We start from the raw sequence: 27,625 nt of genomic DNA, 5'->3' as shown, positions 1-27,625 counted from the left end.
GCTTCACATGACGGGTAGAACTTTGCCTATAGTAATTACCAATGCAGTCAAGAGTACCATTCCCAAATTCTGATTCTTTGGAATTACCTACCTCCATTTGTTTTTAGTTTTCTGCTTATGCCAAGATATGTAAATTACAGAACTCCCTCCCCAACCTTAATATTAGTGCAGTACTGTTTAATAAACTACTTACAATCTAAACTTCTCTATTCTTTCTATTAAATTTTTATTTAAAATTATAGGGTACTGAGTACTTAGTTCTTCTTGCTTTCACAAATGCAGTAGTATAGATTGCATTCTTATGGTATTTGATTTTTGACATGAATTACCTTTGCATTGTGCAACTTTGACAATCTGCAAAAGGTCTATGATGGGAAGAGAGAGGTTGAGTTTGGTTTAAAATGTATTTCATCTGGTCTTATATTGGGTAGGATTTATAATTGAGGTATTTTTTGATTCTCCATTCTATTTATTTATGCTAATTTGTGTTTTAAAATTCTTTTTCAGGGTGGAAATAATGCTGGTCACACAGTTGTTGTCAATGGAATTGAATTTGACTTTCATTTATTGCCTAGTGGAATAATTAATGATCGCTGTATTTCCGTTGTGGGTATGTTATTTTTGTTTATGGTAAATTCATTACTTTATGAAATGATGTTCTATATGAAAATGGTAAAAGAGAAAATGTCTGTAGCATAAGTATAAATTTTTTTTAAATAAACATGATGCAATTTCTATGTGCTTCATTTGCTTATCTCTCCCTCCCTATTTCCATCCCCTTCTTTGTGCTTGTCATTCTTTTATATAAGGAACATCTGTGTTAAACAGGTTTTACCATGTCCTTTCGGTACACTTCCATTACTTTCCGCATTATGTGATCTATAGGAACTCTCATGACATGTCCATACCATGTAAGCCAGCAGTCAGTTATTTTATCAGCAATAAATGTAACTTTGAAGCTCCCACAGATGTGTTCTTTACATTCAGCATGGTAACTCTTCCAGCCCACCTCAGCATCTTTCTTTTCTTGTTGTTGTTTCTTAAGCGTCCAATATTCCATGATGTATATAACGGAAGGTTGAACTTCTCTTTTATATATCTTTCCCTTCACTTGCACTGGCATCCTTCTGTCACCCAATACTCTCCATTTAATCCAGATGGTTTTCTTGTGGTGTTTGTCTGTGTTGATGGTGCCATCCTTTGCGAGGATTGAGCCCCCAGTGCTTAAAGCTGCCAACCGGCTTGAGTCGGGTACCTCGAAGTTGTATGATACCTTGAAGGTAGATGACTGTGGAGGGGAATAACAGAAAACCGAGTACATGTGTTGTGATTTTTTTGAATGGTCCTAATAATAATGTTAGCCATTCGAAAAATCACATGTACTCAGTCTTCTGTCTGCTAATTTTCAAGCCACCAGTTTCCAGTGCTGTCTTCCACTTATCTAGCATCAAATATAAGACTTTTGGGTCATTGCTTATCAGGACTATGTCATTAGCATGTAAAATATCCCATGGGGTTTTTATCCCAGGTCATTGACCTCTTCTGTTAGATTGTCCATGAACAAATTAAACAGAAATGGGCTTAATGCCAATCCTTGATGTACTCCCACTTTAATTTCTAATTCTTCGCTGGTTGTTTGTCTGAGGTTGTTTCTCCCCCTTACAAGATCTCCCATACTCAAGCTTTGCTTCATGATGATGCAGAAGCTCGAATGGAGGTGGATGATGTATGGCTGTGGAAGATCATGTGGAGTGACAAGACACATTTTTATCTGAACGGTGGTGTTAACTCACACAATGGCCACATTTGGATTGAATAACCCTAATGTGTTCCATTAGACCCCTTTACACTCACCGCAAGTCACAGATGTTTGGTGTGGTTTCACTGCATTTATTATCGGTCTGTACTTTTTCAAAAAACTTTGCGCGACATAACCAGCGGCTTGTACCGTCTCTACCATTAGGTATCGAGAGATGCTATGCAACTTCAATTATGGTCACCCTATATATCAAGATCAAGTATAGATGAGAAGAAAGAAGACATTTGTTGACATGTTTTTTGAATAGTTGAAGGTTGTTATCTGAGGAAGACAGAGTGTGGAAGGTTGTTCCAGAGGACAGAGGTAAATGGAATAAAAGATGAGAAGTAGTTGGTTTTCTCTGCATGATTTGGGTTTAAAATTTAGGTAATATTAGCTGAAAGCTCTGCTCTGAAGTGAAAGTAGTGTTGATAATCACTGATTGTTGAGCCTCCTGGTAGTGGAGAAGTTGGTGACTTGTAAGAACAGTAAGAGACAATAGTTTGGTTGACTTATTTCCCTTTTCTGAGATTAGCTATAATATAAGCTCAATCAATTTCAAAATAGATGATACACGAATGTTCACTATCAGTTGCTTTTCTTCTTACGGTTTTCCTATAGTACATTAGTATTGTGTATGGGTTGGGAAAGAAGGTACTTGTTCACATTGGATTTGAATGACTGTATATTGCATTCCTTAGGGAACACATCAAGGGGAAGACTGTTCCAAAGTATAGCAGTTGCATGGATCAAGGAGGAGGAGAAGAAACTTGTTCTGTCAGTTTCAAGGTGCACTGTTTAGGGGTGTTGAGCATCAGCTGCACATGTTCCAGCGAGCTTAGTACTAAGTAGGGGAATTATCAATGATATTTCGGATGAACATTTTCCATGGAAATATTTATAGAAAACACATAGTGCAGAGACCGATCATCTGTGCGAAAGTGGGGGGAGTGAGTTGGTAAGAGATGGGTCATTAACATGTTCGCTGCCAACTACGAGTATACTCGTAGTTGGTAAACCAGCTACGAGTATACGCGTATGACGCTTACCACCGGCAACGAGATTACTGTATTGACCTTAAAGAAGTGAAAATGCTTGGCTTGTGGAGCTAGCATCAAAATTGTGTATTCTCATAGATGGTATATGCTCTGCACAAGCCAACTACGAGTATACTCGTATAACGCTTACCGCCGGCAACGAGATTACCGTACTGACCTTGAAGAAGTGAAATTGCTCGGCATACGGGAACAGACTATGCCGAAGTAGCGTGGCAGCGAACGTGTTAATAAGTCTGATTTCTCTCCTCTGTATTGAGTTGAGCATTTTGAGGGAGCTTTTGGGGGGTCCACCCCATATGTGGGATCAGTATTCAATGGTTGGGCAGATTTTTGTATAAGATTAACAGCTGTTCAAGGGGTGAAGTAACGTCTTGAGCGAAAGAGAAATCCTAGTTTTTTAGAAGCTGAGGATGCAATGGTTGTTATGTGCTTATGCCAGGAGAGGCTTGATGTCAGGGTAATTCCAAGAAGAGAGATCTCAGATTGTCTGGAAATTTGGGTGTTGTCAAAAATAATACTGGGGGAAAATGGTTCTTTTTTTTATGAGAAATGTGACAGTACTGGGTTTTATTTGCATTGAAATTGACTAGGTTATCTAAACCCTATTGGAGGATGGCTTGGAGGTCTGAATTGAGGACAGTGGTGGTTGCTGTTCTATAGGTTGAGGTGAGTTGGGAGGAGTAAGGTTTATCAAAAGAAAGGGAGGAGTGCAATGTGCTATCATCTGTCAGTAAACTAAGGTAATATTTTTTATGATTATTGAAAATATAAATTGGAGGTAAGCTGAAGTAGATCATTGATATATAGCAGGAAGAGGGTTGGTGAGAGGATAGAACCTTGAGAAACCCCACCATTAGTTGAATGGTGAGAGGATAAGGAGCCATCCACCACCACACACATAGTGTGCATTTAGACAGAAAGCTGGCAATCCAACTACAGAGGTCTTGAGATAGTCCAAACAATGGCAGCTTGCTTAGTAAGCCGTTGTGCCAGACCTGGTCAAACGCCTTGGAGATATCAAATCCGAACCGCTTGAGATTCACCACACTTCTCCATGGCATTTGTCCAGAGATGGGTGACATGTGAGCAAATCTCCTGTTGATTGGCAGCGACGGAATCCATACCGGCAGTCATTTATTAGACACGGATAGTGTAGGGGTTGGGAGTTGATGATTTTTTTACAACTTGTTCTGTTGATCTGATAAGCTGTTGGAAGTAACATTGCACAATTTTGCTTACAATATTAAATATGATATATGGAATATTTTTGGCTGTATTGGGCTTCAGTGGTGCAGAATTGGAGTTTTGTCTGCTCGTAAATCTTTGTTTACATGCACACACACGTTAAACCTAACTCATATATTAAGCCATCTGAGTCACTGTTATGACATTCAGAAATGAAAATACATTATAAAATCAAATTCTAAAACTTTTCAGTAGTGACATCTTGTAGTACTCTCTTCTCCTATGAAATATGCATTCTGCTACCAGTTTTGTATCATTTGATAACAGTGCATAGTTGTTAATTTGAAAATTCACACAGTGCAGCAGGGTTGAGTAAGAGATATTTCCATTGTCCGTAAGCTAAATTTTTTTAATTTTTGAACTTATTATATTTATAATGGCTATTAATTTGATCTAAAACTAAGGTAATATTTTTTATGACTATTAAAAATATATAAAATATTAAGATTTCATTTTTAAGTCAAATCCATGTGCACTGTTATTTTTTTAGGTAATGGGGTTGTTATACATTTATCACAGCTTTTTGAAGAAATTACTAAGAATGAAGGTAAAGGTTTGTTAAATTGCAAAGGCAGACTTTTTATATCAAACAGGGCTCATTTAGGTATGTATATAAATGCAGTTCTGTTGTTTTTGTGCAATCACTAATTTGTCAGTTTTTATTAATATAGTTAAGTCACGAATTTTGATGTTAGCTTATGGGTTTCTTTATTAATCTGCCATATCACAAATTAAGTTTGTATCTCAGTTTTTGTTATATACTATAGCCAGAAGTTATTTATTTTTATTGCAGTTTTCTTTGCCACAGTAATAAATTGTCGGTTTTATATAAATGAACCGGTTACTGTAATTCCTGCTATGGGAATGGGGTGTTTTTTTTTTCTTTTTGGATACACATCCACATGCAGATAATTGTAAAGGGTGTTCATCACTTTCGGATATTTTGTAATTCTGCAAACTATCCTGTGACATATCAGTCTTTTGATATATACCAGATTTTTTGTGTTTATAAGTAGTCTAATTACAAATAATTTGAATATTTGAACTGATAACATCTATTTGTAACCAATTAGCTCACATATCTATTCTTCCTTGAAGTGCCAAAAGAAGTAATCCTTCGTTGTGGCACTGAAGTGAAAGAAATGTTGGATCCTTAGTTTTTCCAGTATCGCAGATAAGAAATGGGATGGGCAATCTAGTGGGGGGGGGTATTCTTCAAACAGCAAGTGACACAAGGAAATCAAGGTCAAAAGAATGTTAGATCTTGATCAGAGTGTCAGAGGGAGTTGCACTTAGAGTTGATTGTTCTGCCTCTGATTGGTGACAGCAATCATGCTGTACTGATCTAGAAAGTGGCTGTTCATTCAGAAACTACATACTGTAGTTTCATAGTGAACTACGAAGCAGGAAATTATGACTCAGGAGAGCACTAGGTTCAGTCCCATGGTATCAGTTGCCAAATGGCAGGAACTGTTGGCATTGCATGGGCAGCAGTAAAAGAATGCTTAACTGATGCAATATCAGAATTTGTTTTTAGATTTCAAATAATCAATAGGGTGGAAGTGAAATGGATGTGCAATCTTTATTAAGCAAGTGATCCTTTAAAAAAGATTATGTGGAAGGAATACTGTGCACCTAAGGATTATGTCAGTTATGAAAATTATAAGGCACAGGCCAGAAAAATTGCAAGTACTGTCTGGAATTCAAGTATGAGAGGAAAAGAAACCTGCTTTGCAAGCTAAAGACAACTCAAAAAAATTGTTATGCTGCAAGTAAAAGAAAGAATGAATATGGGAGAACAACTACTGAATACAGATCACATTGGTGGCAGATGCAGAAGAGATTGTTAAATTAATGAGTGTCTATTTTGTTAAAAATTATCAACCTGGTGGGCGTTAAAGCACCCACACCAGATCAAAGGAACAGGTTATATGATCTGAATCTCAGGACAGGATTCCATAGAAGTGGAAAGAATGTATGCTACTACATAACCATCAGGAATAGTTTTGGAATAGTTGGTAAAAGCTTGCATACAGAAATGGATTGTCAAAGAATCTATACTTTGCAATGAACAACACAGGTTTACTAAGAGAAAGTCATGTCTGAGTAACTTGTCACATTTCTATAATAATGTTATGGTTCAAGTAAACAAAAGGAATGGATACGCTGTACGTTTTTTAGACTTTACTAAGACTTTTGTCAGGATACATCATAGTAGGCATTTGCATAAGTTGCAGGATATGGCATTTGATTATAAATTATTAGCTTGTTTGAGAGAATGGCCGACTGACAGATATCAAGAAGTGGTGGGGTGAGGTGAGTCTGCAAGATTAAAGATGATCACGAGGGCCATCCTGGAAGTCGAAGACTCATCAAGGTAGGTTCTATATCACCCACACCAGCTGTTGTACCTTTTCTTAAATTCATTCTGGAAGAACACACTACTTCAACAAGCAAATTGTTCTGCTTACTCACTGCTTTGTGAGAGAAAAATCTAGCTATGCCCCCCCCCCCCCTCCTTGTCCTCTCCCTACCTTTCATATCATAAAAAATTTTATCTACTTATATTCTGCAATGCCCTCTTAAAAGCTTATAGACCTCTACATATCACTCGTCTTTCTCATGTCTAACAGTGTCTGTAGCCTACATACATCCTCTCAATCTATCCTTGTAATTTACATTCCATAATCATGATATAATCTTGTTAATTATTTTTGTACTCTTTTCACAGCTTCTTTATCTTCTCCAAACCCAGGAAACCAAATCCAGACTAAAAAAAAAGTATACTTTTTTGGTTAAATCATGTAATTTGATTGCACCAATTGTAAAAGTAGGTTGCAGGTGATTATATATTTCTATACAGAAATCTAAGCATATGAGGAAGATCCTAGATATATGGAGACTGCCATGATAATTATCTCTTTTTCCTAAATATCAATCTTAACTTCCTCGGTACTTGTGTAAATTGAGTCTTCCATATACAAAAGCAGTTTAATACCAAATACATTAATACAAGGAATATATAACATTCTAAAGCTTAACAACAGAAAATCATCTCAAAGTCTAAACAAATAATTAAATAAATTGCATCTTACCTGGTTCCAAAAATGTGCCAGTTGAAAAGAACATTTATCTCTGTTCAATTCAAATTCAAATAAAAGTTGAATGAAGCAATTTCTTTTTAACTCTTCAACAGAAATAATTATTTTCCTGAAAAATCTGTGTAACTTTAGTTTTCTATTATATTGAGAGATATGAGAGTTCTAACTAGGATAATAAAATCTTCTATTTTTAACACTCCTGCATTCCTCCATGAAACATCAAGATGGACAACTTTTATCTTTTTCTTATACTAGTGATATCCAAGGAAAACTAATCAATCATTTAAAAATCAACTCATTTGTATCTGTTCTCCAAAGCCATTAAATCATTACTTTATTGTATAATGAAACCTGTGGAGAATTCATGACTAAACAAACACACGTAATAACCACAGTAATAAGTTTTAATAAGTAAATATTTCATCTTAAGTATCTTAGGACATCGTCAGTACAGTTAATTCAAACAGTACACTACTGATGATGTCCTAAGATACTTAGGATGAAATATTTACTTATTAAAACGTATTACTGTGGTTATTACTTGTGTTTGTTTATTCATAAATCATTATTGTTGTAATGGAACATTTAATATTCTGATAACGATTTCTCTTATATGAGAAACTTCATTTACCATGTTGCAAAGTTCCTTTAATTCCTTCACAACTGTCATTCCAGTGACATTGTTAACATAAACAGCTAATAATTTTTAAAACATCTTTCTTTCTTCATGAAAGACTAATCTAACAATGGAACTTTCCTTTAACTTATTCCAAAAATTCTTCCTTATCTGTATATACCTGTATCTCTCATACAGTTCTGTTAGCTGTTTACTAGTTAATCGTATTCTTTTTTACTTGTGCCAGCTCCAACATGCATAATACATCTAGTTTCTACTTCTGTCTTGAAGTGAGACAAGTTACCACTTACTTGTTATTTTCATGGTGCTTTGCTTGAAAGTGGTAAAATCTCACATTTTCAATGAAATAAGTATGCCCTTAACTTACATGTTTTTAAAATATGCAAAAATTAAATATTCTAAATTGCATTCAAGTGAATTCACTCTATTAAAAATTAATGCTACAAATAAACAGGATATATTAACAGTAAACAACTACTATATATATATAAACAATCAGTTATGCTTTTCTTTATAATATAAATGCACTGACAACAAAAACTGCTACTTTAAAACAGAATATTTACATTTACATTTAAACTGATGGTGTACAACACGTAGTAGTCCAGGTACAGTTGTAGCAAGGCCTTGTAAAGAGGCAAATTGACTTTCTTATCTTTACATGTCATGTTCATTTCAAAATTTTAATTATCCTTTGAGTTTAGTTAGCAATTTTTGCAATATGACCTTTGAGCCTCAGTTTCCTATCAACCATAACGCCCAAATCCCTAGTCTCTTCAATCGGGCACTATGTTTGTAAGTCTGTCACCTTTCACTTCCTCTTTATCTCTTCCTCACCAAACACAATGAACCACAGCTGAAAGAAATGCAATTTTATTGCAGATCTCAAAAATTTTCACACAAAAAATAGTTAAGAAAAACCCATAAAGGACAAACTAATATAAAAATACAACCCACCAACACTAATTCATGCTAACAAAAAAGTTTCCACATCCAGTTCACTAATATCCATGGCCTAAACTGCAATATAAATGATGTGCACCACCACCTACACTCATCTAAACCAGAAATACTATTCCTATCCAAACCCCACCTGGCAATCTCAACTGTCCAAACTACACATTACACAGTTCTTTCCATCACAAAGGTCACTTTTGCATATTTCAACAACATACCATGCCAGAGACTGCAAATCCTTGAATCCCCCACTGTTTGATCTGCTCTGCCTCAAAATTTCTCTACCAAATCAACCTGCCCTTTTCATATGCTCCCTCTATTGCCCTCCAAACTCTGTCAACCACTCTGACCTCTTCAACTGTCTCTCTCTAAAGCTCTACAATCAAAATACCCTATTAATCAAGTCATCCTTCTTGGGGACTTCAATGTCCACACATCACATTGGCTCCCCTTCTCCAGTTTCACTGATCAAGCAGGCAGGAATGCTGAGGGTGTTTACCATCAGTAATGACTTATCTCAGATCAATAATCTTTCCACCAGAATACTTCGCAACCCCCTCCAATTTGCCAACACACTTGACCTCTTCCTAACAATCTTTCCTTCCACGTATCCTGTGGTTGTCGGTTCTGCTCTTGGTAACTCAGACCACAGCCCCATACAGGTCTCTTTTGCCACAGAACAACCGTCACCCACCAGTTCAGTCTCGTGTGCTTTGGCACTACAAGGGTGTCAACTGGGAGGACCTCTGTGACTTCTGTTTCTCCTTTCCATGGTCCAACTACTGCATCAGTACAGTACAGTCTGTTATTCGGTCTGATCCAAGTACTTGCTCAGACCGAATAACAGAAATCATCCTCACAGGAATGAATACTTTTATCCCTTATTCTATTCCCAATTCTCAGCAAGTAGCTGAGAATTGGGACTGGAAAACAGGGAAAAAAAGAGAAAAAACTTCAGCTGCCTGCTCTGCCTATACTGCGGCTCGCAATAGTTGCAAATGAATCATTACCAAGTCCAAGTCAGACTTTGAAAGGGCCAAATGCCTCAAACTCGCCTCTTGCCCAAATTGTATTTGCTCTTTCTGGTCTCTTGCCAAGGCCATTGGACGCAACTTCTGCTCACCTAGTTTCCACCACCACTCACATCCTGATGGTACTGTAACCTCACCTAAAGACAATGCCAATTTACTGGCATCACTCTTCTCTTCCAATTCCTGCATTGATGACCTGGGCAAAGTTCCTTCCACTCCACCAAGATGGATCCCATAATCTTCTGACATAAAGAAATCTGAAGAATCCTTAATAACTTGAACATAAACAAGGCATCTGGTCCCGATGATATCCCACCTATTGTGCTAAAATAATTGTGCCCCAGAACTAATACCTATCCTGTATCACCTCTTCAATTTTCTATTCAACTGGCATCGACCCTACAACATGGAAACAGGTCCACATCTAGCCTATCCCAAAGAAAAACAATAAAAGTTAACCAATGAATTAGCATTCAATTGCTCTCACTTCTCTCACTGTTCTATTTTTTTTTTTCCAAAATGCTCCTAATGTATTCTATGACAATGGCATTGTTGTAATTTTACGAGGGTGATCTGAAAGGTTCTCGACCTAACAATCAAAAAAAAAACAAATTTATAATTTCAATATTATTTTTATTTTCATAATGAAGAATTTATGGAGGCACAACACACGTTAGAATAATTATTTTGCTTATCATTAAGAAAGTAACATTTGATGTTTCGACCTCTGTTGGGGAGAAAAAAAAAAACAGAACTACATTAAACAATTTCTAAAGTCCTCTCTTATTAAGATTTTGTTCTATTTGGGGTTGTTTTGGATGCTATATGGATTGAAGTGGGTCCTTCAAATTCTTGGAATAATTAATCCATCATTCTTGTTCAGATTTCATGTTTCAGCATTTTACAGGCTTCTTTGAATTTTCTTTCAAACCACGTTTTGGTGCAGCGTTAGTGCCTATCCTGTCAATTCTGTGACATGTTTGGAGTGCGTGGTCTGACAGGCCTGTTTTATCATAGTGGAGGTATTTAATATGGCATTTGTGTTCATATTTTCTAATTAGGATGATGCATTCTGTTTTCCTTATGTAAGGTAGGTTACAGGTACATTGAATTTTGTAAACCACTGGGTGGGCAAGGTATGGAAGAGGATCTTTGAAAGCACTAAGTGAATTTCTTAATTTTGCCCGGGGTTTGAAGGTTGTTTTAATATTATATTTAAGTAGTGTTCTATTTTTTTTTTTCCAAAATGCTCCTAATGTATTCTATGACAATGGCATTGTTGTAATTTTACGAGGGTGATCTGAAAGGTTCTCGACCTAACAATCAAAAAAAAAACAAATTTATAATTTCAATATTATTTTTATTTTTCAACATAATCTCCCTTAAGACTAATACATTTATTCCAGCGATGCTCCAGCACTATTATCCTGTCCCTGTAGTGGTTCTCAGTAAGATCTGCAAAATACCCCTCTACAGCTGCAATCACCTTGATTCGAAGAAACACGCTGACCAGCGAGGAAGAGTTTTAGTTTGGAGAAGAGATAGAAGTCACAAGGAGCCAAATCTGGGGAATAGGCTGGATGTTCCAACAATTCATAGTGCAGATCCCTTAATTTTCCCATTGCCAAAACACCTTTGTGGGCAGGTGCATTGTCCTGATGAAAGATGATTTTTTTCCTCTAGTCTGGTTAAAAGATCGGAATAATATTCCCCGGTTATTGTTTTACTCTTTTCAAGATAATTAATAAACAAAATGCCTTTAGCATCCCAAAACACCAATGCCATGACCTTTCCTGCTGATGGAACCGACTTTGTCCTCTTTGGCACTGAACAACCGGCTTCTGTCCACTGTTTTGATTGCTGTTTGGATTCTGGTGTGTAATGGTAAATTCAAGTCTCATCCATAATAATAAATCAATGCACAAAATCAGTTTTATTCTTGTTAAAACACTTCAAGCACTGTTCAGAGATTTTCATGCGAGTGCGTTTTTGATCTGCTATGAGCAAGCACGGCATCCATCTTGTGCAAAGCTTTTTCATTTGCAATTCTTCATGCAAAATATATCCTACACGTTCTTTTGAAATGCCTATAGTCTCAGCAATTTCACGCACTTTGACTTGCCAGTCATCCAATACCATATTGTGTACTTGATCAATGATTTCTGATGTTCTTACACTTTTTCGACATCCTTCATGTGGATCATCTTCAAGGCTGGTACAGCCACATTTAAACTCAGCAACCTATTTCTTAATTGTTGAAAATGAAGGAGAAGAGTGCCCATAAACTTTTATGAACTTCGAATGAATTTCTTTTGGCATTAAACCTTCTTTTACAAAGAATTTTATAACTGCACAATACTCAATTTTATCCATTTCAAGGGATACACACAACACTTTTGATTCAGACAGCTGTATAAAACAAACTACTTGATAGAATGACTTGCAATTGCACATGGATGCTTATGACAAATGTGCTAACTTAGAAAAAAAAAAAAAACCTTGCCAATAATGTTGTCATATATGGTCCAGGATGAGAACTTTTCAGATCACCCTTGTAATGCCATTTTTATAGAGGATCTTGTGAACTGTTTTATTTTATTGTAGCCATTTTTTGCAAACATTTTGTTAATAATTTCAAATTCTTGGTTCAGAGCTTGTTCATTGGAGCAAATTGTTAGGGGGCTGTGTTTGAGGGTGTGATGACTCCTAGTTTTTGTGTTGGATGATGGTATGAATTTTTATGTATGTATTGGCCTGTGTGTAGGTTTGCAGTAGACTGTGAAAGAGAGGCAGCCTGAGGGAAGACATGTGACAAAGTGTGTCTAAAAAACAGGAAGTGAGTTGTTGTTTTTGATATCGATGGTGAATTGTATACGTTTGTGTTTGTTCAGGTGACTTATGAATGTATTTAATATTTCATGGCTGTGGGGCCAAATGCTGAAAATATCATCAACATATCTAAGCCAGACTTTGGACTTTAGGCTGGCTGATTCTAGAGCTTGTTGCTTGCAGTCTTCCATGTAAAAGTTAGCTGTTGGGGCAGAAAGTTGTGAGCCCATGACTGTACCTTCTTTTTGTAGGTAAGAATTATTTTGCCATGTGAAATACCCACAGTGAAGTATGTGGCAAAGAGGGTCATGATATCGGGCAGAAATATGTTCTGTAAGAGAAGAATAGTATCATTGATCAGGAAATTAGTGAAAAGGGCAGTAATGTCAAAACTGACTAATAAATCTTTGTCATTGAGTGTGATGTTTCTCATTTCGTTTATGGAGTGTTGTGTATTTTTTTTATGTAGGAGGGGGAATCAGGAAATTAGTGAAAAGGGCAGTTATGTCAAAGCTGACTAATAAATCTGTGTCGTTGAGTGTGATGTTTCTAATTTTGTTTATGGAGTGTTGTGTATTTTTTTTATGTAGAAGGGGAGAATGACCTACCAACTCCTTGAGTGTGGCCACTAGTTTCTTGATTAAGTAATAATGAGGGCTGTCGATTTCTTCAACTATCTGTAGTATTGGTGTGTATTTTTGGTGGTTCATTCATAAATTCTGGGAGCACAGGCATAATGTGGTATTAATTTTTTGGTTGTTTCCTCTGGCCACAGATCAACGATTTGATTAATTCTGTTGTTTTCTTTTTGATGCAGTTTGTAGGGTAGTAGTTCATCATTTGGTTCGTGTTATCGTCTGATACCAATTGGTTCATTTTTTTCTGGTATGCTGTCCGATCAAGGACAATGGCAGTATTTCTTTATCTGCTTTTGTAATAACAATGTCTTGGTTATTTTTTAAAGATTTAAAGGCCAATTTTTCTGCTCAGTTAAGTTGCAACTTAGTTGTTTATTAGAGTTTAATATGCACAATGTTTCCATTTATATTTTGTTGGTTATATTGGAGAGGAGGTATTTTAGACCTCTTTCAGTGTAATAAATGAAATCTAATTGTTAATTGACTTTGATGCAGTGGTGTAGTTCAGGACTTTTTCCAAAAGTGAGAGTTCTCCTTTGTTAAAACTTAAAACGGCATTAATTTTTCTTTGTTCTTAAGTAACGTGGTTTGCTTTGCTGAGTTGTGTGTAATCCTCTCCAGATTATCCCAAATATTGGGATTTATGTAGCTCAATAGCTCTAATTTTTGCATGCCTCGTGAATTTGTTCTCTCTCTCTCTCTCTCTCTCACCAAAGCTTTTTCCAAACAGGCATAAATACATAGTATTTGGCTGAAGTGAACTTCTTTTTTTAGCTTAATGCAGTTAGGTATCGAGTCTCTGTCTCTACAGCATTTTAGAAAGGCTAGCCGATTAATTAACATAGAAACATGCATTTTCATCTTATCATAGTGTCTGCATTGCTTTTGAGTCAAATCTCCATGAATTATGACAATTGTTTCTTTTATGGTTGTGTGTCAAATGTTACATGCAGGTTGAAATGTCAAATGTTACTTTCCTAATGATAAGTAATTATTCTAACATGTGTGTGTTGTGTCTCCATAAATTCTTCACTATGAATGCTGACCACCATGTAACCTTAAAAGAAAGAACTATCACTTCTGTTCTCTTTAAAATTATGGAGATTGTCATCAACAATCAACTCTTGAACTACCTAAAGACATACCAATTAATCAGTGTCCAGCAGTGTGGATTCTGCCACTCGTGATCTACAGCTGATCTTCGTGCTTTCACCCCCCCCCCCCCCTTCCATTCTTAAGCCATGGAGAAACTTGTGTGGTTGCCCTCGACATTTCAAAGGCATTTGATCAGATTTGGCACAGGAGGACTACTTAACAAACTGCCCTCCTATGGTCTGTTTTCCTTGCTCTGCAACTGGATTGCCATCTTTCTCACTGGTCACTCACGACATATCATGGTGGATAGTTTACTCTCCTCAGATTTCCCCACCAATGCAGGAGTACCCCCAGGGTTCTGTTCTGTCATTTATATAAAACTCTCATAGACTTCCAATTCTATCCATAGCTCTGCTGATGTCAGTACTCCCCATTCCTCATTTTCATTCAACAAACTTTGTGGTGCTGAAGTATTAGAATCCTCAAGATCTACCATGACCAGAGATCTGAACTCAGATCTTACTATATCCTAGGGAGGCAAGGACAACCTTAACTTCACTGCCATCAAAACTCAGTTCTGTCTGATTGCAAGAAAGAGCTTACTTCCCTCTCCCCCTTACCTTCAGTAATACTGTGATATCCAAACACGATCAGATTTCTCTTCTTGGCCTGACCTGGTCCTCCAATCTTTCCTGACTGAACCACATTTCATCTATAGCCTCTGCAGCTTTCATAAACTTGGTGTACTTTTTTGCACAACACATTACTTCACACCTTCTCAGCTGCTAACTCTATACAAAGCCCAAATCCATCCTGCCATGGAATATTACTGCCATATTTGAGGTGGTGCACCAAAATCTTCACTAAGATTGCTTGATTCTATTAATAAGAGGGCAATCCAGCTAATTAATGATCCTTCTCTCACAGATGTTCAGTTTCTGCCTTAGGCCTCTTTTACAGATACTTTTATGGACAGTGCCCTGCTAAATTGGCCACTATCATTTCTGCACTCTGCTCCAAAATCATTAAAACACGAGCCACTGCTAACCAACACCCTGTTTACACTGAAACAACTTCACTGCCTCATCTTTCATTCCATCTACTTCTGTCCTTTGGAACAGCCTCCCCCACTTTGTCTTCCCAAAGATTACAACCCTCAGCTGTTCTAGCAAAATGTGAACAGATTCCTCCTTTCTTTTATTCCTCTTGCCCACACACACACATATATATATGTATATAATTTCTTGCAACATAATACATAATCCCACCAGTATATTATTATTATTCGTGACACCTCCAAGGAGTCTGAAGACTCATTGCGGGAGGACATCTACTGTACAACACCGAACCTCTACTACCAATCAACTACATCAGCGTCATCTGCTGCCCACCACTCCCACCACAAAAAGTATTTTTTGTTTGTAAATTGCATGTGTTCTAAAGAAACGATTTGTCTGTATGCGGGATGAAAAACCTGAGTTTCTGAGATAAAAAATCCTGCTACCTCCGTATGAGATTGGCTAACTCACCTTCAATTGATAAAGTCCATATAAAGATTCCTCCCATTATGACAGGAATCGAACTTAGGCCTTTTCTAATCAAAGGACTCAACTTCCATCGTTCTTACAATTGCTCTACAGAGGCGCTTAAATATGCCATTGGAAACCTCATCCTGCCAAAGTACATGACTTTACACTTACTGACATTAAATTGAAAGCTGTTATCGTTTGTTCACTATTCAAGATTATCCAAATCATTCTGTAAATGCTTTATATGAGTAGCATCCCATCCCTGCCTATCTTTGCATCATCAACAAACAATTGAACAACAGTGATCCAAGGAATCATTCCTGGGGAACAACACTGGTCACTTTAAATCTGGTAAATTCCCCCTTCTTATACCACTTTCTGATACCTTGCTTATCCAAGTCAGTAGTTTATAATCAGATCCCATATTCTCTCATATCTTATATTCAGAGGTGGATCAAGTGGGTATCAGACATAGTGACTTCCAGGGGCCCAGGGCTCCAAAACTGGATAACTATTACTACAGCTTTGTTCAACCATGAACTGTCAAAAGAACATATATCATCTATGTGTATTTTATATAAAATATCTTCAACTTTAAACAGAATCGATACTAATTTATTGCAGCAGAAAGAACTTGAAGAGTGTTACGATTAGGACTAGCATTTAGAGGTCACGATGAAGGTCAAAACTCAAACAGAAAAGGAAACTATTTGACATGCTTGGAATACCTAAGTGAACATGAGAATTTTTTGGAATTACATTTACAAAAATACGATAATTTAGAATGAGGAAATACTAATTATTTGTCACATAATAAATGCAATGAATTCATAGGCATCATTAGTGAACATGCTATAGTACTTATTGTACAAGAAATTATATCTGCAAATTATTGCAATGTTTCGAAATAAAAATGTTGATTCACATATTATGTATGTTTAATATTTTGTTATAGTGAAGCCGTGGGTCTCATTGTAGCATATACATAAACTGTTGTATTTTTTTATGTCCCGTAAATTTTAGCACCAGAGCACCCCCCCCAAATGACTTTATCCACCCCTGCTGACTAGAACCCGAGAAAGTATAACAAAAACCTTTAATTAATCACGACTAGTTTCATTGGTATTCCTACTTCTTCGGGTGAGTAAGAAATAACATAAGACTTATAAAAATAACAAGGTAAAAAACATGGACTTTCTAGCTTAATAAAAAGAAACAGACATATTTGAATAGGTGACCGCGTGCTACTGTTGGCATGAGTAGAATGTGTGACAACTAATTTTAGAGCGCCAGTATTGGATTACTGTGCTATGTGAATCAGGCAAATTGTAGCTTAGATTGTTGTTCAGGTGTGAAAGGTCCAGAACTAGTTCTTTTGATTCTATAATACGTCTTTCAAATTCATCCTTACATATATATAAATTGGTTGCGCGGTCCCAATCAACTTGGTGTTGCCGTTCTTCGAGGTTACAGTTTGCGGAGAAGAGCACATGACTGGAAAGGGCGCTCGCTCATGTTCTGCTGTAGGAGATGTCACGTCTATGTTCTTCAAGACGAAGTGAAACAGATTTATCTGTCTGGCCAAAATAAGGTCGACCACAGTCACACATAACTTTATAAATACCAGGAAAATGCAGTTGGTTGTGTTTTGGTTTTGGTCGACTCAGAAAAGAACAAAGTTTTGGCAGAGTAGTATAGTCGGTCTTTATGTTGCATTTCTTCATAATCCTAGATAGTTTTGGGGTAAGAGAGCTGATAAATGTTAGCTGTATATGAGTGATAGGGTTGGATTCATCTTGTTGAGGTTGTTGGCGTGATCCTCAGACGTTGAGTGATGTTACGAGATGAATATCCATTATTTAAGAAGGTGTTTTTCAGGAAGTTAAGCTCTGTTTGTAGGTCTTCTTCTGTGGAAGTGAGACATCTTGCTCGATTGGCAAGGGTGGAGATGATGCCCAGTTTCTGAGGAGGGAAGTGTGAGAAGAGTCATGCAAATATCTATCAGTGTGGGTGGTTTTCCAAAAAATTGAAAATTTAAGACAGTCAGTTGATCTACTGATCTTTAGATCTAAGAAGGGGAGGACGCTGTTAATCTCTAGTTCTGAAGTGAATTTAATGTTCTGATGTTGATTATTTAAATGGTTTAGGAAGTTTTGAAGTTCCTCCAAACCATGTTCCCAGATAAGGAAGACGTCATCAATGTAGCGTAACCACAGTTTAAAGGTAAAGGGATGCTAAAAAGTGAATGGTGCTCATCATAGGCCTAGAGTAGTTAGTATAAGAGTGCAAGAGAGCTTGATAGTATTAGGAGAAAGAAAAGACTGATAGATAGTATGAGAGAGAGAGAGAAGGCTTCAACTCTTTTATTTAAGGCAGCTGTAGAATGCATGTTCTACTGTTTCCAATCAGTAACAGATGTCACAGATTAGATCTCTGGTGTTAAAGTACCCCCATTTGATGGTATTGACTGGAAAGGCCATATGCAATTCTCCAAGCAAGATCCCTCCTGTTAGGGTATCCTTGGAACTTCAATAAATTATGAAACAAAGGGTTGTCAGTACCCAACTGTGGAAGTTTGCAGTGAAAGAGATGAAAGATTTCTTGATACCAAATTTTACTTTTTTTTTGATGGAAAGAATGTCAATGCCAGAGTATTGTAGCAGTTTTAGAGTTAGGTACAGAGTGTTGTAGTATTCAGGAACAATCTCAGCTTTTGGACTTGTATAATCATTTATTCCAAACTGGGGAACGTGAAAATTCAGGTAGTAAAGAAGGTCTGTAATATTTTATGGATTTTTGAAACTGTATTGCTTAAATATTAGAATTTTAAGACTGGAAGCCCAAATCCTTCATGCTTCTTTGATAATTGAAGAAATTCCTTTTTAACTTCTTGGTAACAGCTGGACTAAAAAAATTGCACAGGCTTACTATATACAGTGATACCTCGGCTAACGAATGTTTTAGTGGATCTGCGTGCTAACATGAACAGTCAGGCCATTCCAGGAGCTTATCTTTTCCATTTGTATGTGTGTGACAAAGAAATGAGCTGACCACATTACATAGGGGAGACCCACCAACCTGACTGGGTTGTTTACGAAACAGCAAGAAGTGAGACGCCTCATACCAGTGTCAGTAACAGAAGATCTTGAAGAGTTGAAAAAGCAACTGAATCAGGAAAGAGACAAGGAAGATAAAGAGTGCTCATCAGAGGAGGAGGACAGCAATAAAAAGGGAAGAATGCCAACAGGTGCCATTAAAAAAAATGCTGCACTACTGGGAAAAGTTTCAGTCTTTGGCTACAAAGTGGAATCCCAACAAAGCTGAAATGAACAGACTTTGTGCCTTGGTTGAAGACAAGTGTCTAAATCACTTTAAAAACATTCTGAAAAAAAGAGAAGTTCAATCAACTTTGGACAGATTTTTGACTTCTCCTTTAGCAAAGAGACAGAGGCCAGCTACTGAAGAAGAGGAGACTTACCTTGAATAAACTTTGAAAATTTGGAAGAACAATAGTAAAAACGTTGTGTACATATTTTCAGTTTAATAAAGTGTATATAATAGCGTAAATATCGTCAGTTTTTCATTCTACTTACCATTCTCTTCATCTAACTGGGTAGCTGTACATCTCAGCCTTTGGTGAGTTTTGCCCTTTTATAGTGTGCTTTTTACTATTTTATAAAACTTATCTTTAAATAGTAGGCAGTATCCAGAACGAATTAAACGATTTTCTATAGAAACCTACAGGAAATCACGTTTCGGCTAACGAATGTGATTCCGGAATGAATTATCTTTATTAGCCGAGGTATCATTGTAATTGCTTTTATTCAGCTTCTGTGATGTCTGTAATATTTATTATGTATAATTGAGCAGGAAAGATTATGGTTTTGACTACTATGGCTTCAGAAGAAAAGGAAGGCCCTATTTTCCAGTCTTCTGAGGTTTCAAAATTCTTGTATATAAGTTCTTGAATTGGTAATATTGGGTAAATGGAGAAGGGAATTCCAAGTATAATGAGGCGTTCTCTCTAAGGGGTTAGTCCAAAAGGAATGCCTCCATGATCCCACTTTCCAAAAACATTTAATTTTGTCTTTTCTGCATTAGTAGCTAATCCACTGATCCTTATTTTCCTTCATAGTTGAAGGAACTGTTTTTTCTCATACAGCACATGTATTGTTGACTTCCTGTAAGAAAGGTTTAAGAACCAATGCAAAGAGCAATGGACTAAGATGCAAGCTTGGTTAACTCCTTTTTGAATTTTGACGGTCTGAAAGGAACCCATTAATTAGGAGGCAGGTAGTTGAATTGGCATAGGCTCCTTTGATAATAGATAGTAGCTTTTTACTTACTCCAATTTGCTGGAGGATGTGGTACAGATAGGGATGCTGGAGTAAGGTCTACTGATAAGAGCAACTGATAGCACTGCCATTGACTGCTTCTTCATATTAACTAATCAGAGTAGATCATGTAGCAGAAATAGATTAAATTCTACTGCTCGGCCTGAAACTCCATACACCTATGTGCTTTTAATTATGTATCTCATTCCCACTTTGAGCCTGTTGTCAATAATGTGGAAAAATATCTTGTAGCCAGTATTAGATAGAAATCTCCAGCTGCTGATTAAAGTTTAATCTCTATTAGGTTTTGGAATGAGAATAGTATGGCTTGCTAAAAATTCACTTGGTATGTGTCCTGACAAGAGAAAAGAATTAAATAGTTAGAGCCTGTGTAGCTCAGTGGATGTGGCGTTTGCACACTGCGGCGCTTGGCCGCACGAAAGAAGACTTGGTTTCAAGTCTAGTCGGTGACTAGAGGAAATTTTTCTAAGCCTTTTTTCGACCGGTTCCCGAGTTAGTTGATCTCTGGCACGGGCAAGCGGGTTTTTCCTCCCGGAAACTCTGGTTTTTCGTCCTGTAAACTCAGGAAAATCGACCGTAGAACCCACATTATTTCAGACATTAAATATATTGTGTTAGGGTTAGGGACCACGAGATGGCGGCACATTTGAGCCATCTCTCTTCACTGCGTACCGCTTAATTAGTGATAGCCTTGGGTCATCTATTTCTGATTGGGTACCAGTGGAGATTGAACTGCCCACTCAGTCTCCAAAAAAAGTTATATAGGGCTAAATGGCCTCGCCTACTCCTGTATACGGGAATAAAAAGGCGTTAGCTGATTTTTTTTTTTTTTTTTTTTTTTAACTAGAATGAGAAGAATAAAATCCCAGGCCTCACAGTAGCATTCTATCCCTAGACCTCATGGTCTAGGGAATTTCTTGTCTGGCATTCTTTATAGGCTGTGGTAACTTCAGATGCTGTGATGGGTCTGTCAAGCCCATCTTGGACATGAACAGGAAAGCAATTCATATTCCAACAGTATTAATGTCTACAAACAAATTTTTGTAGTGTTTTTGAAAGGAGTCAAGGATGTCTTGAGTGGTGGGCATGTCTTCACCATCAGTGCAGATTTGAGTGATAGTCCTTTTTTTTGTGGAATTTAGTGAATTGTCTCTTATTGAAGAATGCAGCTGAAGGGCAATCTGCTAAGTGCTGTTCTGTTCTTATTTTAAAATTCCTTTCTTCTACTTGTTTCTGTCTTTCTACTTCTATCTCTATGTTAATGTTTCTAATGATGTTGCTACATTATTATTATTATTATTTGACACCTCCAGGGAGTCCAAAGACTCATCGAGGGAGAGTGTGCCAACAGCATCGAACGATTGGTCCCCTTCCAACTACTAACTGCGCTCAAACTTACTTCACTGAGCCATTAGTAGCAGAGGCTCTACCAATCGACCAATACATTGGATTGGTACGAACCAGCTTCTCTCTTTATACCAGTCTTTCAGCTTTTTTCTTTTGAAGAAGTCTGTTCATTTTCCATTTCTTCATATTCTGTTTTATTGCTTGTTTGAATTTTAACCACATATCTCAATTTCAGGTAACATTATTTCAATTTGAATGGAGGTTCTGGAATTTGGTTCAAAAGATCAACAGAAAATTTGGTGGAAGTCTCCAGGATCCAAAACTGATCTCTACTTGTTCCATGCATTGGAACTTAAGTAGAACTGTATTATGATCTGGCATCTTGATTTCAAGATGTTTTATCTGAATTATCCTATTTATAAGGGAGGAAGAGATATAAATTTGATCAAGACTGATTTCAGTACCTTGATATGTGTAGGCCTTCAGATTAGGATTGAGAATTCCCCATATGTCTACTAGTTGAGCATTGTCAAGACATGTTTTTACCTGTGCATATCCCACTTTTCCACTCCTGTGGTGTCCTCCTATTTTGTCTAATGTGGGTTTTCGTTACAATTCTAGTCTCCAGCTGCTATGATGTTGTGGGCACCGTATAAATATGGCTCCAGTTCCTGGAAGAATTTTCGTCTGTATCAAGACTTATTTCGTCTGGATGAAGCAAGAACATTTATAAACCGTATTAATTACACATCCACAGTATTTCCAGTGTATTGTCAAGATTCTCCCTTCTACATCTCTTTAGATATTACAGAATGACCCAAAGAGGGGGAGCAAGAATAAGAACTCCTACTCTGGCCTTGTTAAATCTTCCAAAGCTCCAATAAGAAAGAAGTGGATATCTATCTGTTCAAGTTTTTATATCTGCATATCTGCAGAAGTATGTTAAATTTAACATGCAGAAGCAAGTTAAAAGAGCCATGAAGGATATTGAAGAATCGTAGATTTAATTTAAAATTTTATTAAATTTTTAGACCATAATAAGAGTTCAGATTACCAAATTATTGTTGACAGTATGCCCAACAGACTCAAAAAGTTAGTTTCCAGGATGATCTTGAAAGTTATTATTGCTTGGGAATTTCCATGGTGTCAGAAGACTCATCATAGGAGGCCCACACTTTTTACATAATGTCATAGCTCTCCTTGAAAGTATTCTCCAACAGACTCTGGCTAGCCATTTCACTCATTTACCACTCTCTTAGCAAAAAAATCTAGTCCTGATGTCCTTACACATTTTTATTACTCAGTTTCCAGGGATGACCCCCCCCCCTTCTCTGTTCTGTTTCCTCTAGACATGTCCTAAAAAACTTCTACATCAGTTCTGTAAACTCCATTTAGTAAACAAAATATTTCTTTCCTCTCTTTTCCAGCTATACCAACTTTAGCAACCCTCAATCTTTCCTCTTAGAAATCATTCCACTCCGCCGCTTTATGTGCTTAAATTCCTATCCGTTATGCATTTGTTTGGATAAATCTTGAAAATCTGAGCTGTTATTGATGAACAAGAAGGAATTTTACTATTTCTTTCAGAATCCAAAAAAAAAAAAAAAAAAAAAAATCATTGACTCAAGACCAAAATACAAAATAAACATTTAATAAAACAAAAACAATATATATACACTTCAAACAACTTTACATAATTATAACTACAGAATTAATTGGATCCAAGGCCTTTTTAAAAATAAACTTACACTTAAGACTAGTCTAAACACTTTGTTTTCCCAATGACAAAATGTTTTCATAGCCAGTTTCTTTTTCTGTCAAGGCCCTTTTCCGAAGATATATGACTTTATTCTTCATTTTCATAGGATCCTTTCTCATCGCTCATGTAGCACACATTAATTCTTCCTGACTCAATTTTGTCTCCTTTCCAATAGAAATAATAGTTAGATTCGGCATCCTTAAGACAGATGAAACCTCCTAATCAGAGTTTTCTTGAACCTTTAGAACGTAAATAGTGTTTGCTTTGTCTTTCATCTAACCTCATATTTGCTAGCTGTTGGTAGCACTTTCAAACATAAAGAAAATTTTTATTATACTGCGCCACTCTGTGTTTGAAATTACACAATTATTGTAAAGGAATCAAGCATCAAATAGCACAACAGCAACGTGAACTTACTACAGGCCGAAATTTTCTTATTTATACATAGGGTTTCCAGCAAGATGCATATTTTAATGAGCGGTGCAATGAAACTGAAATTAGGCAAGCGCAAGAATCAAGTTAAACAAGATATTTAATTCTCTCACAAAATTATTCTTACATAAGAAACAAGAACTCTATTAAGATCAATACAATTAGAAAATAATTTATGCATTCTACAAAGTATTTAGATTCTACTCAGCTGAATGCATCATTTACTGCTAGCACTTATGACTTTCACAATTCTCATCCGTTAGGATTTCAACTTAGTTTCACTTTAAACAACAACAATATTCAGCAAAACATTTAAAATTAATTCTTTTTAGTCTCATAGAATAATCACAAACTTCAATTTTATCAAACACTTAGCTGGCAACATCAATATCTATTAGAGGATTAAAATAGTTCTTAAAAAGCTTAGTCTTGAATTTACATATACATTGTGAGATAATACATTAAAACACGAACTGATTCTTCAGTGAAGTTTCTCACATTAGTTTCACAAGGAAATGTTTTATAATATCACTCATTCAAGCTTGACTAGCTGGCTCCAGCAACACGAAATTTGACCAAGTTCTCCGGACACAAGTAACACTATCACATTAGTTATAGAATAGATATTCTTACCGGTATGATCATCATAGTTTGCACAATATGGAAAACTCTTACGACACTTATAGGCACTCGATAATCTTCCACTATAGGCAACACAAAACTTATGGTATTCCTGAGTTCAATAACTTATTTGTTAAGACTGGAAAATGTATTTTCTTGCTCGTAATAACTTATCTTACGATAACTCTCGATCATATTATTATCCTTTCACTTGGGTAAATTTTTTTACAAGGTGACAGGAAACTATAAATAAATATGAGTTCGAAGTAAGATTCATTAAAATCGGAACAAGTTTCCAAATCTTTGTTACATCGTACGATCCCAGGTTAGATCACATATCACGACCTCCCTACACTCTCTCCATTTTCCTTCTCATTCTTTCTTCCTCTATCTCATAAATTCTCTCTCTTTTTCCTGCCCAAACTTGTTTTTTTTCCGCTCTTTCGGTTTACAACGAAATTCTGACGTGATCATTGTACAGTTCCCAACGCTAAGGCATGCGGTATCTCAAAATTTTTGGAATCTACTATAAATCTTCCAATTAGTGTTTCCTCGAATATTCCTTTTAAAACGATATATAGCAATATTTTCTCTTATTTATCAATACTTATTCCACTTTGAAACTTCATAGTTCCACGATTCCTTTTTTGGAATATACTATTAATTTTCCTCCGACTATCGCATAAAAAAAATCAATTTCCTCCGAATCTAAATGTCTGTCGGCTTGTGTTCTTATTTCTTCCCGAATGCTCTCTTGTTTACTCCCGTTACTTCGATACCGAACGCTCTCCTTGTCAGCTGTCAATCACACATCAGACTTCTCGGCGAGCATGCACACTCCATGAAACTGGCAAGCAAGAAGTTAGGTATAATGGCTGACACGCAGATTATGTTAGCGACAAGAGAATGTCTTCAAATAATAACACAACTTTTGATCATTTTAAACTAAAATAAAATTCCTGCAAGTAATACGAATATCAAATCCACTAAGTACATCAATTTTTAACTGCTTTACATATCACTTTAACAAAATCATTTCAATAACGGGCACATCGCAAGTTCCAACAATGCATGTTATGAAACCAAAAATAATAAACATTCTAACATAAACAATTCGTAAAAATATTCAGAATTTTAAATTATGACTATTTTTACACACACACACACACACACACATATATATATATATATATATAAGCATTAATGAAATTTTAAAATAAAAAAACAGCCCACCACAATAGGTGGGCTGTTTTGGCGAAGTACGGTACTACAAAATTATTGTAAGGTATTGCAAAAATTTTTTCTTTTTCTTTTTTTTTAATTCTTTATAACCTTGTGTCATCATTTGTAGAGGGGGGGGGAGATTAAGCAAAACTTTTGCTTGCAAAAGAAATCATGCTAGGCCCAAAATAAATTAACAGCAGTAATACATAATTATATATTACTGCTGTTAATTAATATATATTATTATTAAGAGAGACCTCCAGGGAGTCAGGGATTCATTGAGAGAGACCACTTACTACATGTGCCAGCTGTCATACTTATTCTTGAATTCATTCACACTGCTTGCATGCACAACATCCAATGGCAATCCATTCCAACCATGCACTAGCCCATGAGAGAAAAAAATCTAGCCTTCACTCCCTTCTTAGCAACATTCATTTTCAACTTCCAAGGATGTGCTCTTGTCCTTTCCCCATCCTCCATCAATTGTGAAATCCTATATGATCCTTTCAGAAGTTTGTAAGTCTCAATCATATTACCCCTCTTTCTTCTGTTTGCTGTCTATAAATTCTCAATCTGTCTTCATAATCAGTATCCACAATCCTGATATAATTTTTAACACTAATTTGCACTCTTTCTTCACTGTATCGGAATCGCAACAGAAATCAGGAGACCAGACCTATGCACAGTAGTCCAAGTGAGGTCTTATCTTTGCCTTTTTACAAATCTTTGCTTTGTAAAAAGGCAAAATGACATCCTTATCTTTACATGTGAAAGTTTGTTTCAGCATTGCAATTATCTTTTGAGTTGTATTTGCAATCTTTGCTACATGGCCTCTGAATTTCAACTTGCTATATACTAACACTCCAAGATCCCTAGCCTGATCAGTTTATTTTTGCATAATCTCACCAACATTTGATATTTAATCACACCAATGTGCATGACTTTGCATTTACTGACATCCATTATCCCAGGACCACAATTTCAGCATATTCAAATCATTCTGCAAGTACTGCATATCAGCAGAATTCCTGATTACCCTACCCTACCTGTCTTTGCATCATCAGCAAATGGCTGTATGTCACTTGTCAAATCCTTTCCGATATCATTAATGTATAGCAGTGGACCAAGCACTGATCCTTGTGGTACACCACTTGTTACTTTAAATCTTGCAGACTCACATCCCCTGTATACCACTGTTTGATATCTGTCAGTCAGCCATCCTCTTATCCATGCTAATATTCTATAACCAAAACCCATTTTCTCTAATTTATGCAGCAGTCTGCCATGCTGTATTCTGTCAAAAGCCTTAGCAAAATCCAAAAGTGTCATGGTGTATCCATTCCCCTTGTCTAGCTCAATGGTAACAATATTATAGAAAGCGAATAAGTTGCTAAAACATGTCCTTCCCTTAGTAAACCCATGTTGTTCATTGCAAAGTACAGATTCACTACTTTGCAATGTAGTGAATCCCTCAACTGTCAACCCATTTCTGAATGCAAGTCCTAACCAATTTTTCCAAAATCTTCACCACTACTCCTGAGATACTGATTGATTGAGAGTTGGATAGATTGGTCTTTGCACAACACTTGTGCAATGGGATTACCATACATTCTTGCCATTCCTGCAGAATCCTCCCTATTCTGACTCAAATTATATAGCCTGGTCAAAGGAATAGCCAGTTCAGCTGAACACTCTTTTAGCACATGTGCTGATATTCCATCAGTTCCTATTTATTCTTATTCAGTTTGTGCAACAGCTCTAATACCCCCTCTTCATACACCTGAGTTTCTTCATTCACTGAAGAGGTTGCAGTGAACTCAATGTTGCATGCACCAGGTTAATAGTTTTTAGCAAAATTGGCACTCATTAGTTGAACAACCTCTTCTGCATCTGTTATCCTCACACCATCTGCATTCTTTCATATTTGTTCTTTCTTTTACTTGCAGCATATCGATAGAATTCAAAA

At 36.4% G+C, this 27,625-nt stretch overlaps 1 protein-coding gene across 1 annotated transcript in view; it reads left to right on the top strand.

The window, feature by feature from the left end:
- Window positions 1-27,625, top strand: part of Adss (adenylosuccinate synthetase) — a 178,313-nt gene that overhangs the window by 29,452 nt on the left and 121,236 nt on the right. Inside the window, exons 2-3 of the mRNA XM_090399810.1 lie at window positions 508-610; window positions 4,592-4,705. Coding sequence (XP_090255936.1) covers window positions 508-610; window positions 4,592-4,705 — 217 coding nt within the window. The remainder of the gene's footprint in view (window positions 1-507; window positions 611-4,591; window positions 4,706-27,625) is intronic.

This window comes from Typopeltis vanoorti, chromosome 10 (assembly GCF_054136105.1).
Source record: "Typopeltis vanoorti isolate ZY-2024b chromosome 10, IOZ_Tvanoo_1.0, whole genome shotgun sequence".
NCBI lineage: Eukaryota > Metazoa > Arthropoda > Arachnida > Uropygi > Thelyphonidae > Typopeltis > Typopeltis vanoorti.
This window is presented reverse-complemented; position numbering and strand designations above follow the sequence as displayed.